Below are 15,813 nucleotides of genomic sequence, written 5' to 3'. Positions count from 1 at the left end.
CTGAGGCAGGAGAATCACTTGAACCCAGGAGGCAGAAGTTGCAGTGAGCTGAGATCATACCACTGCACTCTAGCCTGGTGACAGAGCGAGACTCTGTCTCAAAAAAATAATAACAATAACTTAAAAAATAAAAATAACTAAAAGAGTATAACTGAATTGTTTGTAACACAAAGGATAAATGCTTAAGGGGATGGATACCTCATTTTCCACGACATGAGTATTACTCATTGCATACCTATATCAAGGTATCTCATATACCTCATAAATATATATACCTAGTATGGACCCACAAAAATAAAAAATTAAATTAAGAGAGCCTCTCTAAACAGAGCAATTAGAGAAAAGTTTTCCTTCCTCTAGAGGCACGCAGGCCTGTGCCAGGGTGCATGGCATGGCAAGGGAAACTCTGTGTTGAATTTCAGCACTCTGCCAATCCCACCCTCTGAACTGTCCTGTGCCAGGTGCCAGCACTGGGCTTAATTATACTCGGTGACCTGTCTGGAACCACTCCAGCCCCATCAGAAAGAGTTATGCCCCAGTATACAAGCTGCAGTGTATTCAAATGTAAGAAATTTTTACAATCTGATCTTTCTTTATCAAGACACATGGGAAAGCTTAGAAACTTCCAAAGTAACCAAAATCGTCACCAGGGCAGGCTACTAGAAGAGTGTAAAAGTAGGGTTTTTCAGCCAGAAAGGCAAAGAAACATATAGATGAAGTTTACAAAACCTTAAGAGATTGGAAAAAAGGACTAGCAAATCCTAAAGCACTAGAACCAGTAACAACTGTGAGGTCCTTGTATTAATAATATAATAAAAGTTGATTTTATTTATCAGACCAACAATACCTAGAAAATATATTTTAAAAATATTTAAAAGAGTTGGTTAAATTTGTGGATGCTAATTCCATAGCATGCAAATTAGAAAATATGAGGATCTTTTAGACTGTTTTCCTAAACATTGAAGTTGGTGTGATGAGAGCAACCCATTCCCAAAACATCCACTGGTGCTTCTGTCAGATACAGCTTGGTTCGGTGTAAGGGCACATTGGTCTGAATTAACATGGCATTCTCTGTTATCACTCTTTCAGCTCTGTGTGTATTTCAGAGGAAACATCAACAATGTGGTTGACTGATTAGACAAGATCTGGTTCTAAGAGGAAGTTCATTAAAATAATATTTATTAAAATAAATGTATTTATCAAGTTAATAAAATTTCTTCAGAAATTTCCAACAAGAAAGATTAGCGCACAGATAACAATGAGACAGTTTCTTCTAAGACGGGTTTTACATCAGGCCTTGAAGGGTCCAAAGATTTAGAATTGCCGCCCCCCAGCCCCACCCCTTTTAAAAGGTAATAGGCTGGGTGCCGTGGCTCACACCTGTAATCCCAGCACTTTGGGAGGCCAAGGTGGGCAGATCACGAGGTCCAGAGATTGAGACCATCCTGGCTAACATGGTGAAACCTCGTCTCCACTGAAAATACAAAAAATTAGCTGGGCGCACACACCTGTAGTCTCAGCTACTGGGGAGGCTGAGGCAGGAGAATCGCTTGAACCTGGGAGGCAGAGGTTGCAGTGAGCTGAGATCATGCCACTGCACTCCAACCTGGGTGACAGAGCAAGACTCCGACTCAAAAAAAAGATAATATAGAGTACAAGATTAAAACCTAAAACTCAAATCAACTGGCTAGGCGCAGTGGCTCACACCTGTAATCCATCCCAGCACTTTGGGAGGGCAAGGCGGGCAGATCACAAGGTCAGGAAATCGAGACCATCCTGACTAAGAGAGTGAAACCCCGTCTCTACTAAAAATACAAAACATTAGCCGGACATGGTGGCGGGCGCCTGTAGTCCCAGCTACTCAGGAGGTTGAGGCAGGAGAATAGCGTGAACCCAGGAGGGGGAGCTTGCAGTGAGCCAAGATCGGCCACTGCTCTCCAGCCTGGGCGACAGAGCAAGACTTCGTCTCAAAACAACAACAACAACAACAACAACAACAACAATAACAACAACAAATCAACCAAAGCCCCCAAAATCTTACTTAAAAGGAGATTTTCTACCTAGAGCTCAGGTAATACATATCCATGTGTGTATAGAATTTTTTAGCTTAAGTGTAATCCACTGTAAACCAAAAAGTATCTGAAACAAATCTCAATCAATTTGGAAGTTTAGAAGTCAAAGTTAAGGACATCTTGCACCTGGAAGACAGACCTATGCCTTTCTCCAAAGATGATTTTGAGAGCTTCAATACTTAAAGGGGAAAGGGCTGATAATTGGAAAGGAGGAAGGAATGTTTTGAAGGTGTGTATAGATAAGAGGCAAACGGTTGCATTATTTTGAGTCTTCGATTAGCCATTCACATGTAAGGGTGGGTAAAGGAATAGTCGCTTATGTATCCCTTTAGCTCAATGAATCTGCATTTTTACATAAGATAAAATACAGAGCAGAGGAAGTGATCAGATATGCATTTGTCTCAGGTGAGTAGAGGGATGACTTCAAGTTCTGTCCTTTGTCCCGTACTGGTGAAGATAAACTCTCAGTTTTCCTTGTCAGGGTGAAATGCAACAGAACTTGATCTTGGGACCCGCAAGGAATTTCCTAGTGGGCAAACTGTGAGAGAGGTATGTAGCTTTTTTATCTTTGTAACTATCTTCTTTAGAAACAAAATGGGAGGCAGGTTTGTGTAATGCAGTTCCCACCTTGACTCTTCCCTTTGGCTTAGTGATTTGGGGGTCCCATGATTTATTTTCCTTTCACACCATTTTATGTTTACCTGAGGCACATAGATATATTCAGTTCCATGTAAACAATTCTGTGGCAAAACCACGTAGCCATATTCTGCTTAAGCTGAAAGTTTCTAAGTTAATTATAAGGGTTGTATTAATAGAGGACCCTAAAGAAAGAGAATAGCAAAGGCATTAGTTAATTTGATAAAGCAATGACGACTAAACCTTGTTTTTCTTTGTATTCATACAGTAAAAAACAGAGCACTGAAATAGTTGTCCAAATAATTCAGGCCTAAAATAAATTTGCCTAAAATAGCCAGGTGGTTGAGGCAAATGTGTCATTTTGGTTTAAGTTGTCTGAATCACTGAATTAATTTCCCTACTTAATCTAAATAAACATATTGAGGCTATGAGAAATTTTTAGATTAGTGAGGAAGGTCTCTAGATTTTTCTGTGATTATTTGTAGCTCTCTCCATCGTTGGAGCGCAGTGGAATAACCAATCTGCAGGTTTCCTGCAAAAGAAACACCCAGGAATGTTTGGGGATTTCTGTATAACCCAGCCCTAGAAAAGCTGAGTTCGGGATATAGTTACTAAATTCTTGAGCTCTTGCACACAGCTCAGACTATTTCCACTATGCCGAAAATAACTTCCAATTGTTCTAAGGCGTTCAAGAACTGAGTTACTTAATAATGTACTCTTATATCTGGATTAAGGTATCAGACCAACAGAAAACGATGCAAGACCTGATTGGATGACATAAAAGGATGTTGCATAAGAATCGAAGTCATCGTACACTGAAGAATAACAAAAGGTAATATGACAAAGAAAATGTACCCCTAATAGCCAAACCTTGTCTATTGCTTATCTGCTGCAGAGGGGTGACTATGGAACATACAGTATATTTTATAAGGAATAGGCATGTCATATTTTATTAAAGATCCAATTCATTTTTTTTTAATTATAGAGTATATTTGTTCAGTGAGTGGCTTAATTTGCTTTTATACTGTAGTTGAATAATAATTCTAGAGAGAGGTATTGGTGTGGATTTGCATGGGAGCCTGGGTAACCTGAAAATGAGGATAATAATAACACCTGCTTCATGGGATGGTGGTGAACAGCGAACTCCGTAATCCTATAAAGGCTCTCATCACTGAGCTGGGCGTATGCAGAATATTCACTACAGTTTGGCTGTTAGTATTATAATTGTCAAGATTATTATCAGACATTGAAAATACACCCAAAGTTTGCCATTTAAAGGCAGAGGACAGATCTCTAAATGCTATAGAGTTTTTCAGACTTTGTAATTTAAATTATTAAAGGTGGAAAAAATTCAGATTTAAATTTAGAAAGACATTTAGAAACATTATTTCCTGAACTCATTTCTTCCTTACAAAGGCAAAAGTAGGATCTCTGATCTAAGGGTAGCCACCTCTCATTTCTAGCTTATCTTGTCAAGTCTGCATGTGATACAGCCCTGGCCCCCACCACTGCAATGGAGACAAGAATTTTCACTGCAGTGGTCTCCTTTGCCTCTCTCATTCAAATCCGAATATCTATGGTCCAAGCATAAGCATGGCTGAGGAATCTTGGGCAATGTTTCATCTACTAATCAATATTTCACAGAGGCATCGATGACCAAATTTCATTTTAAGGGAACACAACAACTGACACAGCCTTGAAATCTACCAATTGCCCCTCTTTCAGAGAATCTTTTGTCCTGTTTTGTTTTGATTGTTTTTTGTCTATTTTGCTTTCCTCAGCTTATGCCCCTCTTCTCTGTGCTCCTTCTCAATTTTTTTTTTTTTTTTGAGACAAAGTCTCGCTTTGTTGCCCAGGTTGGAGTGTAGTGGCGTGATCTCAGCTCACTGCAACCTTTGCCTCCAGGTTCAAGCGATTCTCCTGCCTCAGCCTCCCAGGTAGCTGGGACTACAGGTGCATGCCACCAGGCCGGGGTTTTTTTTTTTTTTTTTTTTTTTTGTATTTTTAGTAGAGACGGAGTTTCACCGTGTTGGCCAGGCTAGTCTTGAACTCCTGATCTCAACTGATCCGCCCGCCTCGGCCTCCCAAAGTGCTGGGATTACAATTGTGAGCCACCACGTCCGGCCTCATTTTTTTGTATTGTTTAACAATTAATTGATTTGAATATTTCGGTCTATAATAGCTACACCAAAAAAGAAGCAAATGAAGTTCTTCTTCATGTGCTGATTTCCCACCACATCTCTGGCCCAGATGTACCACCAGCCAACTACAGAAAAACGATCATGTCCCTTTAATAAATAAACGGCATTACTTCAGTTCTGCTCTGGCCTCTACTGCTCCCTGAAAACTAGCTGTGGGCACACCACATATGTTTCTGCATAAAATGGAAGCTTGCCACTTCAGCCAGGGTTTTGCTTCAGAGAACATTGTTTTCTGGAGTCCAGCCAGCCTCAGAGAATTTACCCAGACGATCCAGGAAACGCTGAACCATTTCCATTTATGGACATTTTCCTTTACCAATTAAGAACAAAGGGGAGTTTTAAAAAATTTTCTTTTCTGATTGCTATATTTTACATTTAAAATTGTAATGTGAATGCTGACATAATTAGAACTATCTGGGGAGATTGTTTAAAGGGCAGGGAACTGGGACCAACGGCCCTGTCCATTGCTGGCATGTTAACAGCCAGTACTTCAGTTTTTATCATAAGTGAGTTTGAAAGCGGATGACATGCCAGACATTCCTTCTGAAAGTAAACTAAGGTAATGATGGAACTGAAGGGAAAAATCAACATGTTACTAATAATTCTACTTGGGGGGTTGGGTGGAGGGATGACCATTCTGTGAAGTGATTTATACGGCACTGTAGAAACAAAAGTCCCCTGGGCGATGACTGAGCTGCAAAAGCAACAATGAACAAAGGGGACTTCCAGGGCCTCAGCCTTCCTGGCCACACCCAGTGGGAATGCCCCAGTCCTTTTCCGCTCTGTGGTTGGAGAACCTCTACACAGAGCGTTATCCTCACCAACACCAGGAGTCACACTATAAATGAACAAATTTGGGGAGGATCAGATGCAAATTCAAGCACTCACTTTCTAGAACAAAAGTCTGAGATGGGTTTAAAATTCATGCCCCTATGCAAACATTTCAAAAAGCATCTTTTACTTTTTGTAAACTGCCGAAACAGACAGGTTTCCAGAAGAGGGGTCCTCCTGCAGTGCTTGGGTGGTGTCTCTGCCCAAAGGTCTGAGCTGGCAGCTTGGTGCTGATCCAAACCAGCAGAGATGTCAGGCCTGGTTTTGTCACACAACTTATGCAAACGCTGGTATGTTTCCGGTTGTTGCTTTGAGTTTGCACATTTGAATTAAAGTATCTGAATTATGAAATTTTTTTTTTGAGATTTTCTCTTTTTAATATCAGTTTATTGAGATATTTTGTATACAATCCAATTTTAAGTGCACAATCGAGTTTGTTTTTTTGTTTTTTTTTTTTGAGACGGAGTCCCACTCTGTCGCCCAAGCTGGAGTGCAGTGGCACGATCTCAGCTCACTGCAAGCTCCGTCCCCCGGGTCCTCGGCATTCTCATGCCTTAGCCTCCCGAGTAGCTGGGACTACAGGCGGCCGCCACCATGGCCAGCTAATTTTTTTGTATTTTTTTTAGTAGAGACTGGGTTTCACCGCGTTAGCCAGGTTGGTCTTGATCTCCTGACCTTGGGATCCACGTGCCTTGGCCTCCCAAAGTGTTGGGATTCGCGCCTGACCTTTTTGGGTTTTTTTTGAGACAGAGTTTCTCTCTGTCGCCCAGGCTAGAATGCAGTGGCATGATCTCAGCTCACTGCAACCTCCGCCTCCTGGATTCAAATGATTCTCCTGCCTCCACCTCCCAAGCAGCAGGGATTACAGGTGTGCACCACCAGGCCCAGCTAATTTTTGTATTTTTAGTAGAGACGGGGTTTTACCATGTTGGCCAGGCTGGTCTCAAACCCCTAACCTCAGGTGATCCACTCGCCTCCGCCTCCCAAAGTGCTGGATTACAGGTGTGAGCCACTGAGCCAGGCCAGCAATTGATTACTTTTGACCACAATAATATTTTAGAATATTTCTTCCATCCTCCAGAAGTATCCTCATGGCCCATTGCAGTCAGTCCCTGTCCCTGACAACCACTGATCTGCTTTCTTGCTTTGTAACTTTACCTTTTCTAGAATTCCATTTAAATGGAATCACATCAGATCTGGACTTTTGTGCCTGGCTTGTTTTAGCACAACGCTTTGAGATTCACCCGTGCTGTGTATGTATCAGTAGTTTATTCCTTTTTATTACTGAGTAGTATTAAGTTGACTTTTGTCTGGATTTGAAAAAATATATATTTATTTGGGTCATATGGAAAAGCAAATAGATTTTTGTTTTTGCTTTTTTGAAAAGCCATGTGTTAATTAAAGGTAATCCTAAGAATACATTTAAATCTTTACCTTTACCTTTTCCTTGAAATGTAAGATCCCAACCTGTCTGAAAGTGAAGTTTTAAATTCACATTTTTTTTTTTTTTTTCCGAGATAGAGTCTTGCCCTGTTTCACAAATTTTGAAACAGGCTAGGCACTGTGACTCAGGCCTGTAATCCCAGAACTTTGGGAGGCTGAGGCGGGCAGATCACTTGAGGTCAGGGGTCCAAGACCAGCCTGGCCAACATGGTGAAACCCCGTCTCTATTAAAAAACACAAAAATGAGCCACGTGTGGTGGCACCTGCCAGCAATCCCAGCTGCTCAGAAGGCTTAGGCAGGAGAATCCCTTGAACCCAGGAGGTGGAGGTTGCAGTGAGCTGAGACTGTGCCACTGTACTTCAGCCTGGGTGACAGAGTGAGACTCTGTCTCAAAAAAAAAAGGAAACATTCGGTAAGAAAATCTGTATGTGAAGGAAATTTCCAGATATGCAGCAAAAATATGAATTCATTAATAGCATCTAAGTAAATATTGGTAATCTGGGCATGAACTTGGATTAGGCCAAGAGTTCCACAAAATTTTCAAATAATGATTCAATAATTAATTAGTAGATGGGTTGAAGCAAAAACTTCATCTTTCTCATATGGTATTTGTTAGTAATTATAACAACAGAAAAATGATTAGTGCTTACTCAGAGATAATAATAATTTTAAAACAATAATTATTATTCTTATTATGACTACATCTGTATAGTACATATTATGTGCCTGGTGCTGTTCTGAGCCCTAGATAATTCATTAACTCTAATAGCCCTCCTAGGTAAGTGTTTTATTATTATCTCCATTTTATAGATTAAGAAACTAAGGATCACAGAAAGCAAAGTAACTACCTTGATGAATAGAAGCTAGAATTTGGCCCTAGGAACCTGCCCAAGCATCAACATTTGGCCACTAGAACACTCTTAACCCCAGTAATGCACCAGAGAAGAATTCTCAGATTGGTAAAATGGGTTGATATTGTCACTGAGCAAGGTAAGGGATGAGGCCAGAGCAGGGGTGTCAAGCCTGAGCCGGACAGTTGTTTGGATGTGTGGAGAAGCCCAGAATAAGGCAATGTGAAGAGGTGGGAACTGAGAAAAGTTAGGGAGTGCCTGCCTTAAAGCATTTATGGTTTAAAAATGTTTTAAATCCTGCACTGTTCACATAGAAGAGGCTGCTGGTGGGTCTGGTGCCCAGGGGCCTGCTGTCCATTTGCTACCCGTGGTCCAGATGACCTCTGGGAGTCCTTCTAGAACTAACATCTTGGGAAACTTTGGAAACATTTGTTCTGAGTCCTTTGTGACTTGAATTTATCGATGTAGGCCAGTAGTCTACAATCTGGCCAGGTTAGAATGGTCATTGATAAATAACCTTTGACTGAATGTTGAATTCATTCAGTGATGTGAATTTGTCTTTTTTAATGGTACTTTTTAATCTGACCTAACAAAGAGCTAATGGATTGTGGAGGAGTCATATTGCCTGATTTTAAACCTTGGCTTTGCAACTTACTAGCAGTGTGACTTTGAGCATGTTACCTGACTTTCGCATGCCTGTGTTTTCTTGTCTGTAAAATGCGGAAATTAATAGTACACCTAATTCATAAAGTTGTTTTAAAGATTAAAATGTTAATGTGATAAGGATTTACAACAGCGACTGACAAACAGTAAGCATTACTTATGTGTTTGTATTGCTATTATCACTGTGCCAAAAGGATGCTAGATGAACACATCTGTTCCAACTTTTAAGATATAATAAACTATAGCAATCGGTACTAAAATGAAATCTTCCTTCAAGACTTTATTTTGCAGGGCCCTGTGCCTTGTTCCTGCAGGACTGTGGTGAACTGCACAACATGGATGGGACTCAGGGAGAGGACCTCAGCCTTCACAAGGCACCAGCGACTAGGAGGGAAAATTCTAAAGACCTGGTCTCTGTGAACTGAAACCTTAGCTGTAGCTGGAGACTCTGAGTTTTGAGAGAGAAGAATATTTGTGTAATTTGTTTGAATCCTGGGTAGAGTAGAAGAGAATCAAGCCTTGGGTGAGAAAGTTGGAGTTTCTTTTCTATTCCTCAGGTTTTGTTGCTGGAGATTTTAGATTAGGTGTCAGCCATTTTGTAGCAACCTGTCTTACCCCTACCATTCTTGGGTTCTGTATTCAGACCCCAGTTATTCCTAACACCCAGTTCATGCTCCACATTCTGTACAAAGCCATCCTTAGCTATCCCAGTCAGCCCACCCTGGTCTCCATGACATGCATGAACTGAAGTTCTTAGAACCTTTGACACTTATGTCTGCCCTGGATGATTTGTTTGTTATCTTATGTTGTCATCCACAGAACAATCTAGAGAATATTCATACATTTAGTCAGCAAACAGCTATTTATTGGGGGCCTTTGTAGGCCTCGATGTTGGGAGGAAGGGTTGGTTGTTTTGGACAGATTGTGTATTTATAAAGCTCTAGCAATTTTTAAATCTCCAGCAGGAACCAAAGCCTTCTTGACAGCCACCTCTCTGAATTATTGTCACTAACCTCCTTAGGAGAAGGGACAATATAGTTTATGCCAAGATTTGCAATTGTCTAGATATGACTCACCTCACCTAGCACAGTGGATACCATTCAAAGTTGGTCTCAACAACTATTTTCTCTAGTGCCCAAGGAGAATAGCTGAGAAATACACTCTAAGATAAAAGAGTTTGGTATCTAGATCCTCTTTCTTACTCATTTCAACCCAATATTTATTAAGCACCAACTGCAAGCTAGATACTGTAGTAGTTAGGAGTATAAAGTGGGCCAGGGATGGTGTTTATGCCTGTAATCCCAGCACTTTGGGAGGCCAAGGCAGGACGATTACTTGAGGCCAGGAATTCAAGGTCAAGTCTGCCTAACACAGCAAGACCTCGTCTCTACAAAAAATTCAAAAATTAGCTGGATGTGGTGGCATTTGCCTGTAGCCCTAGCTACTCAAGAGGCTGAGGCAGGAGGATTGCTTGAGCCCAGGGGTTGGAGGCTGCAGTGCGCTATGATGGTGCCATTGGAAACAAAACAAAAACAAACAAACAAACAAAGCAAAAAGAAAACGATACTCAGTCTTTATAGGGAGGTTGGCCAGTCAACAGGTTACTTTATGAGTTGCTAACCCTGGTGAGCAGGAAGTTATGTGGGCCAGCAGAGGAACCCTTGGTTCAGCCTGGAGAAAGGAGGCTGCTGTATTTCAGAGAGAGGTTGACCCTAAGCTGGAGGGTGGAGAGCACCCTGTTGTGACTCTCCGACTGACTTGTCTTCCTTGATGTCCTTTAAGCCGGAGCTGATTCGGGCTGCTGCCGTATTTCTGAGTTAGCGCACTTAAGATTGGGCCTCCCAGTTTGAGGAAGCGGTGGGCTGCTATCTACCTCTGTGAATCTGCCCTGGACCACCCCGGGAGAGAAGGAGGACTCCGGGGAATCCGGCACATTCCAGGCGAAGGCTCCCAGGCCGCAGCCTCTGTGCCACACCCTTGGCCCGGGCCAGGTGTGCGCCCTCTTCGCTGCAAGGGGGAGCGGGCGGCTGCGGGGAGCGCTTTTCCAGCCCGGTGTGTGCTGTGTGTGTTTGTCTGCCTCTGGAGGGCTGGGTCCTCCTTATTCACAGGTGAGTCACACCCTGAAACACAGGCTCTCTTCCTGTCAGGACTGAGTCAGGTAGAAGAGTCGATAAAACCACCTGACCAAGGAAAAGGAAGGCACAGCAGAGCGCAGAGTGAGAACCAGCAGCCGAGGCGCCGGGCAGCGACCCCTGCAGCGGAGACAGAGACGGAGCGGCCCGGCCCCGCCATGCCTGCGCTCTGGCTGGGCTGCTGCCTCTGCTTCTCGCTCCTCCTGCCCGCAGCCCGGGCCACCTCCAGGAGGGAAGGTGAGTCGGCTTCCACGAGGAAACGTCTCAGCCCTGGGCTGAGAACCTGCCTTTCTCTGCAGACCGTGATGGCTGAACGTACCTCCGAGGATTCCCACTTTGTCCAGAACCTTGTTAGCGCTCCCTTCTCCTCCCCCATCTGGGGCTTCTCCAGAGACTGATTTTAAATGAGACTAATATGTAAAGTTGTCTGCTTTTTAAAAATAGGAAGCCAATAAGCTGTGCCAAAAGAGGGTCTTCCTTGCTTTAAAAATGTTCCTGCTTGATTTCTTTTTTCGACCAAGGGCCCCCTATTTGATCAGTAATATGTTGTTATATACGTTCTTTCCCCAGCGTGTGCTTTTATTAAGAGGTTTTGCTGGGAATGTTTCCCGTGACTATGAACACCACAAAGATTGCAAAGGAACCTCTTCAATAGTCCTGTAATTCATGTTTCAACTTTCAGATAGAAAAATGAGCCTTAAGAGTATTAGCTATACCCTCACCTTTTTTGCATCACGTTACTTTTCATAGTATTTTCATGTAATATTCATTCAACAGTCACTTATTGGGCACCTGTGTCATATATCATTTGATCTTATCTAGGGCACCTAGTTGGCTGTCATGTATTAGACGTTAAGTTCATGTAAACAAAACTTTGTGAGAACCTAGCAACTGTTAAATGTAAGCATGTGTCAGCTATGGCAACATTTTATGGGTGTTTTCCTTGTCACCTAGTTCTATCCATATATGCCTGTATAATTGCCCTGATGCTTTATGTTTATATTACCTCCTTCACCTGATGGCATTTCAATCATTATTTCAATACGTCCAAGGCCAGAAGCCATTTCCACACATGTGCATGCATGGATATAAGATAATGCTCACATGCACATGGAATTGTATAAACCATTCCCAATATTATTGTGCACTCTGGCTGATGCTGGCCTGAATTGGATTTGAGTGGCACGAATAATGTTTGAGCATGTGTTTGAATGCAATGCTACAGTCCTTTTTGTCTAAGATAGTCTTGGAATTAACTTCCAACCTATCATCTCTGACTACCATTTTCAAAACCATGTATGATTGCCACCAAAAAAAAAAAAAAGTGGAGGTAACTATGTGAAATAATGAATATATTAATTTGCCTGACTAGAATACTATTTTACTGTGTATATCGAAACATCATGTTGTATACCTTCAATATATGTAGTTTTAAAATGTGATAAATAAAAGGTTCTGAAAATGGTCATGAAGGGTAGGTTCTCTTAGGGCTGGGATAAGAAGTCTCATTCTAATGGAAGACATCCCCAAAGTAAGAATAGTGTCTGAATATTAGAATTTAAAGGGACTGCTTATGGATCAACTACTTGGAATCTCTTGATTTGAAAAATGAGAAAATGAAAATGTGTTTCTCAAGGCCACACAGGCAGCCATTGGCAGAGATGAAACTGGTACTTGATCCAGGGGCTCTTAGACTGGAGCTTTTTGAGCCCCATTATAAAAGTAATAAAGGAATAAGATACATCTTTTATACATGAGAAGTAATTATTTAAGCAATTTTCTTGTTGGCTATAGTTGAGTGCATATGTGTGTATTAGCATTAGGGAACAAAAATAAATATGTAGGATGCTATCAATCGTTTAATAAAATCAGGCTTAAGGGGACAGAGCTAGGACTCTCAGTTCTTAAAGACATACCAGCTTCTCGGCATCCATCCACCCCAAGAAGTCAGAAATACCACTGAGGCTCATTTCCACTTTCCCCTTCCTCGGTGGCAGATTGAGGTTTTATTCTCCCTCCTCAGAGGCCTTCATTTTGGGATTCAATGGGAATGTGAAGTTTGTTGTTAGGGTAGAACACACATGCTTTCTCATTCATGGGATGCTGGAATGTGCTAGAAGTTGGACTGAAAATATGGTACCTGCCATGTCCCAAAGTGACCGTGTCTGAGTGTCCTGTGGGCTGCACATATGAGAACCTAAGGCAGTGAGGTTGCTTCCTGGTTGTTTCCTTGCAGTAGAAATTATGGCAATAGATGAAATCGGCAAGACTTTCAGGGCTGGGCTCAGCTAAAGCACAGGCTTTAGAGTCAGCCTGACCCGGCTTTACATTTTGGTTCATTACTAGTTTCTTATTAGTAACACTTGGTGTCTGCTTTTTCGTTGTTAAATGGAGGCAATGGTACTTCAAACTTGTAGAGTTTTTGAAAGGATGAACAATTACTGTAAAGTGCCTTAAAATGCCTGGAACCACATTTCTTTAAAAAATCCAAAGCCAACAGTACAGTATAGTGAACTTATTTGTCCAGAGATCAGGAAGACCAAGTCTCCCCTTCAGGATAGGATTGCCTGGTGTGACATAAAGTGTCATGTGGCCCCAGTGGTCTGGATCTTAGTTCACAGCAAGAGGTATGACTAGAGAAGGATTGAGAAAGAGATAAGAAAGAGACTAGAAACATAGCCACCAATATGCTTGTGAAGGGCTTTATGTGCCAGGCTATGCAGTCGAATGGCACCCTATAGGCAAAGAAGAGCTGTATGAATGATTCGTAAGCAGGAATGAGTGTGACTGGATTCATGTTTTAGAAAGGTCACTCACTCAAGGGCTAAGAGAATGAAGTGGAGCTGGGGAAGCCAGATAAATGATTATTACAGTAATTCAAATGAAAGCCTTCATCATGGTAATGAAAGCAAAGAGGACACAGATTACAGGGACATTTAAAAGGTGAAATCTGAAGAATCTGGTGATCCAATAAGTCTGCGTGTTAGGGATATGAGTACAGAAAAGTTGTGAGAAATAAGGAAGAGTCCAAGATGGATCCGAGGCTTTAGGTTTGTACGTGGTTAGACAGTGAGGCCATTAAAGGATGAGGACTATAAAAGAAGGGTCAGCCTGGGCACAGTGACTCATGCCTATAATCCCAGCACTTTGGGAGGCTGAGGTGGGTGGATCACTTGGGCCCAGGAGTTCGAGACCGGCCTGGGAAACATGGAGAAACCCCACCTCTAGGAGGCTGAGGCAGGAGGATCACTTGAGCCTGTGACGGTGAGGCTACAGTGAGTTGAGATTGCACCATTGCACTCCAGCCTGGGTGACAGAGTGAGACCCTATCTCAAAAAATAATAATAATAATAAAAGAAGGATCAGATTTGGGAACAAGGTTGGACAGTGAGTGGAGAGGAGAGAGTAAGTTCTTGTGGGGACCTGTTGAATTTGAGATGCATATAGAGATATCCAACAGTTCCAGTGAACAGCTGGAACTATGATTTTGAAGTTTAGAAAAGAAATTTGAGATATGAATTTGGGGGCCCACAGGTAGAAAGCAAAGCCTTGACCACAGACGAGATTGCCTAGGATATGGAGGTAAAAGAAACCTCAGCACTTAAACAAGAGATAGAGGAACAATGGAGCAGAATCAGGAGGAATGAGCACTGAGGATAGAGGAGAATCAAGGAAGAAGAGGGTTTTGTTAGTCAAAGGAAGACTGTCAGCAACATGGCAGTAATAACTGGTATTCAGATATCCAAATGTGTATATACAAGGAATGAGGACTAACACATCTGGATTTAGCCATCAGGTGAGTTTTGAAGCAATTGTTCTTCTAGAATGGCGAATTCAGAATCCATGATTATTACAGATCACTAATTTGGTTCCTCCCATGCCCTGACGCTAGAAAAAAGATGCTGTGGATAGTAGGAAGGAACCTTTGAAATGTTTATGCTCCCTTACAGATTCTGTTATTTAAATCATTGAAGTGGTATAGCATCATACATAAAAGTGCAGGCTCTGGAGTAAGACTGCCTGGGTTCAAATCCCAGCCCTATCATGTACCATTGTGGCACATTTATACTTGGAGACTTGGGCAAGCTACCTCACCTGTTACTTAGCTTCTATATCTCTAGAATAAGGATGATAAATTGATATGATCATTACACAAAAAGCACTTTGCACATTGTCTGGTAAGCACTTAATACATGTTAATAGATTACTATTGTTATTACAACTAACTGCCCTGCCAGTACTGAATTTGGTATATTGCCTTCTGTATTTTAAGTGGTAACATTTTTGAAGGGCCTCCTTTTTACTGTCCTTTCATCAGCCCAAGAAAGGTGCTGAGGAGCCTTCCTGCTCAAGCAGAAATGAGCTTCAAGTTTTACCCAACGAAACAAGGAACCCAAAGCAGGTTGCAGTTTGAAGATTGGATCTCGTATCATTACTTCTCTTTGCCTTTTTCATCCATCAGACCTCATCACATACAGATTCAGCAAATCTGATGCTTTCTAAAACGTGCTCAAATATAAGATGACCCCACAAAGATCATCTCTCATTTCCCAATGGGAAGAACTTCCCCCACATCCAAAGAAAGGATTTGGACAACTTGATTATGAAAACATTTAGCAATATACCTGTAGTAGTCAAATGTCTCTTTATGTTTAATTTAGTAAATTAATTACACAGATATAGTGAAAGTCACATAATTGATGAAATAATATACTTAGAAGGATTGATTTGTTCACTCACATTTTATGAAGTAATTATACTCAAATTATATTCATTTATATTCATCTCACCAGATGACTTGAGATATAGTACTGTTTGAATCTGTTTTTGATGTGGTCACTGGAAAGTACATCATTTCAAAACATTTAAAAGATAGAAAAATTATCCCTCAGTGTGTATTGTGATCTTCACAGCGTGATCACTCTGAAAGGCTTATATGCAACAACTTTCAGCATTCACAATTATGAAGAAATGCACCATTAT

General features: G+C 41.5%; 1 protein-coding gene across 1 annotated transcript in view; it reads left to right on the top strand.

Moving 5' to 3' along the window:
• The first annotated feature begins 10,623 nt into the window (after positions 1-10,623).
• The window catches only part of LAMC2 (laminin subunit gamma 2), a 59,173-nt gene continuing 53,983 nt past the window's right edge, over positions 10,624-15,813 (top strand). The window contains exon 1 of the mRNA XM_025405637.1: positions 10,624-11,067. Within this exon, the coding sequence (XP_025261422.1) occupies positions 10,989-11,067 (79 nt within the window). The 5' untranslated portion in view covers positions 10,624-10,988. The remainder of the gene's footprint in view (positions 11,068-15,813) is intronic.

Source organism: Theropithecus gelada, chromosome 1, assembly GCF_003255815.1.
Source record: "Theropithecus gelada isolate Dixy chromosome 1, Tgel_1.0, whole genome shotgun sequence".
Taxonomy (NCBI): Eukaryota; Metazoa; Chordata; class Mammalia; order Primates; family Cercopithecidae; genus Theropithecus; species Theropithecus gelada.
The sequence above is the reverse complement of the archived record's forward strand: the minus strand, read 5'-3'. Positions and strand labels throughout refer to the sequence as shown.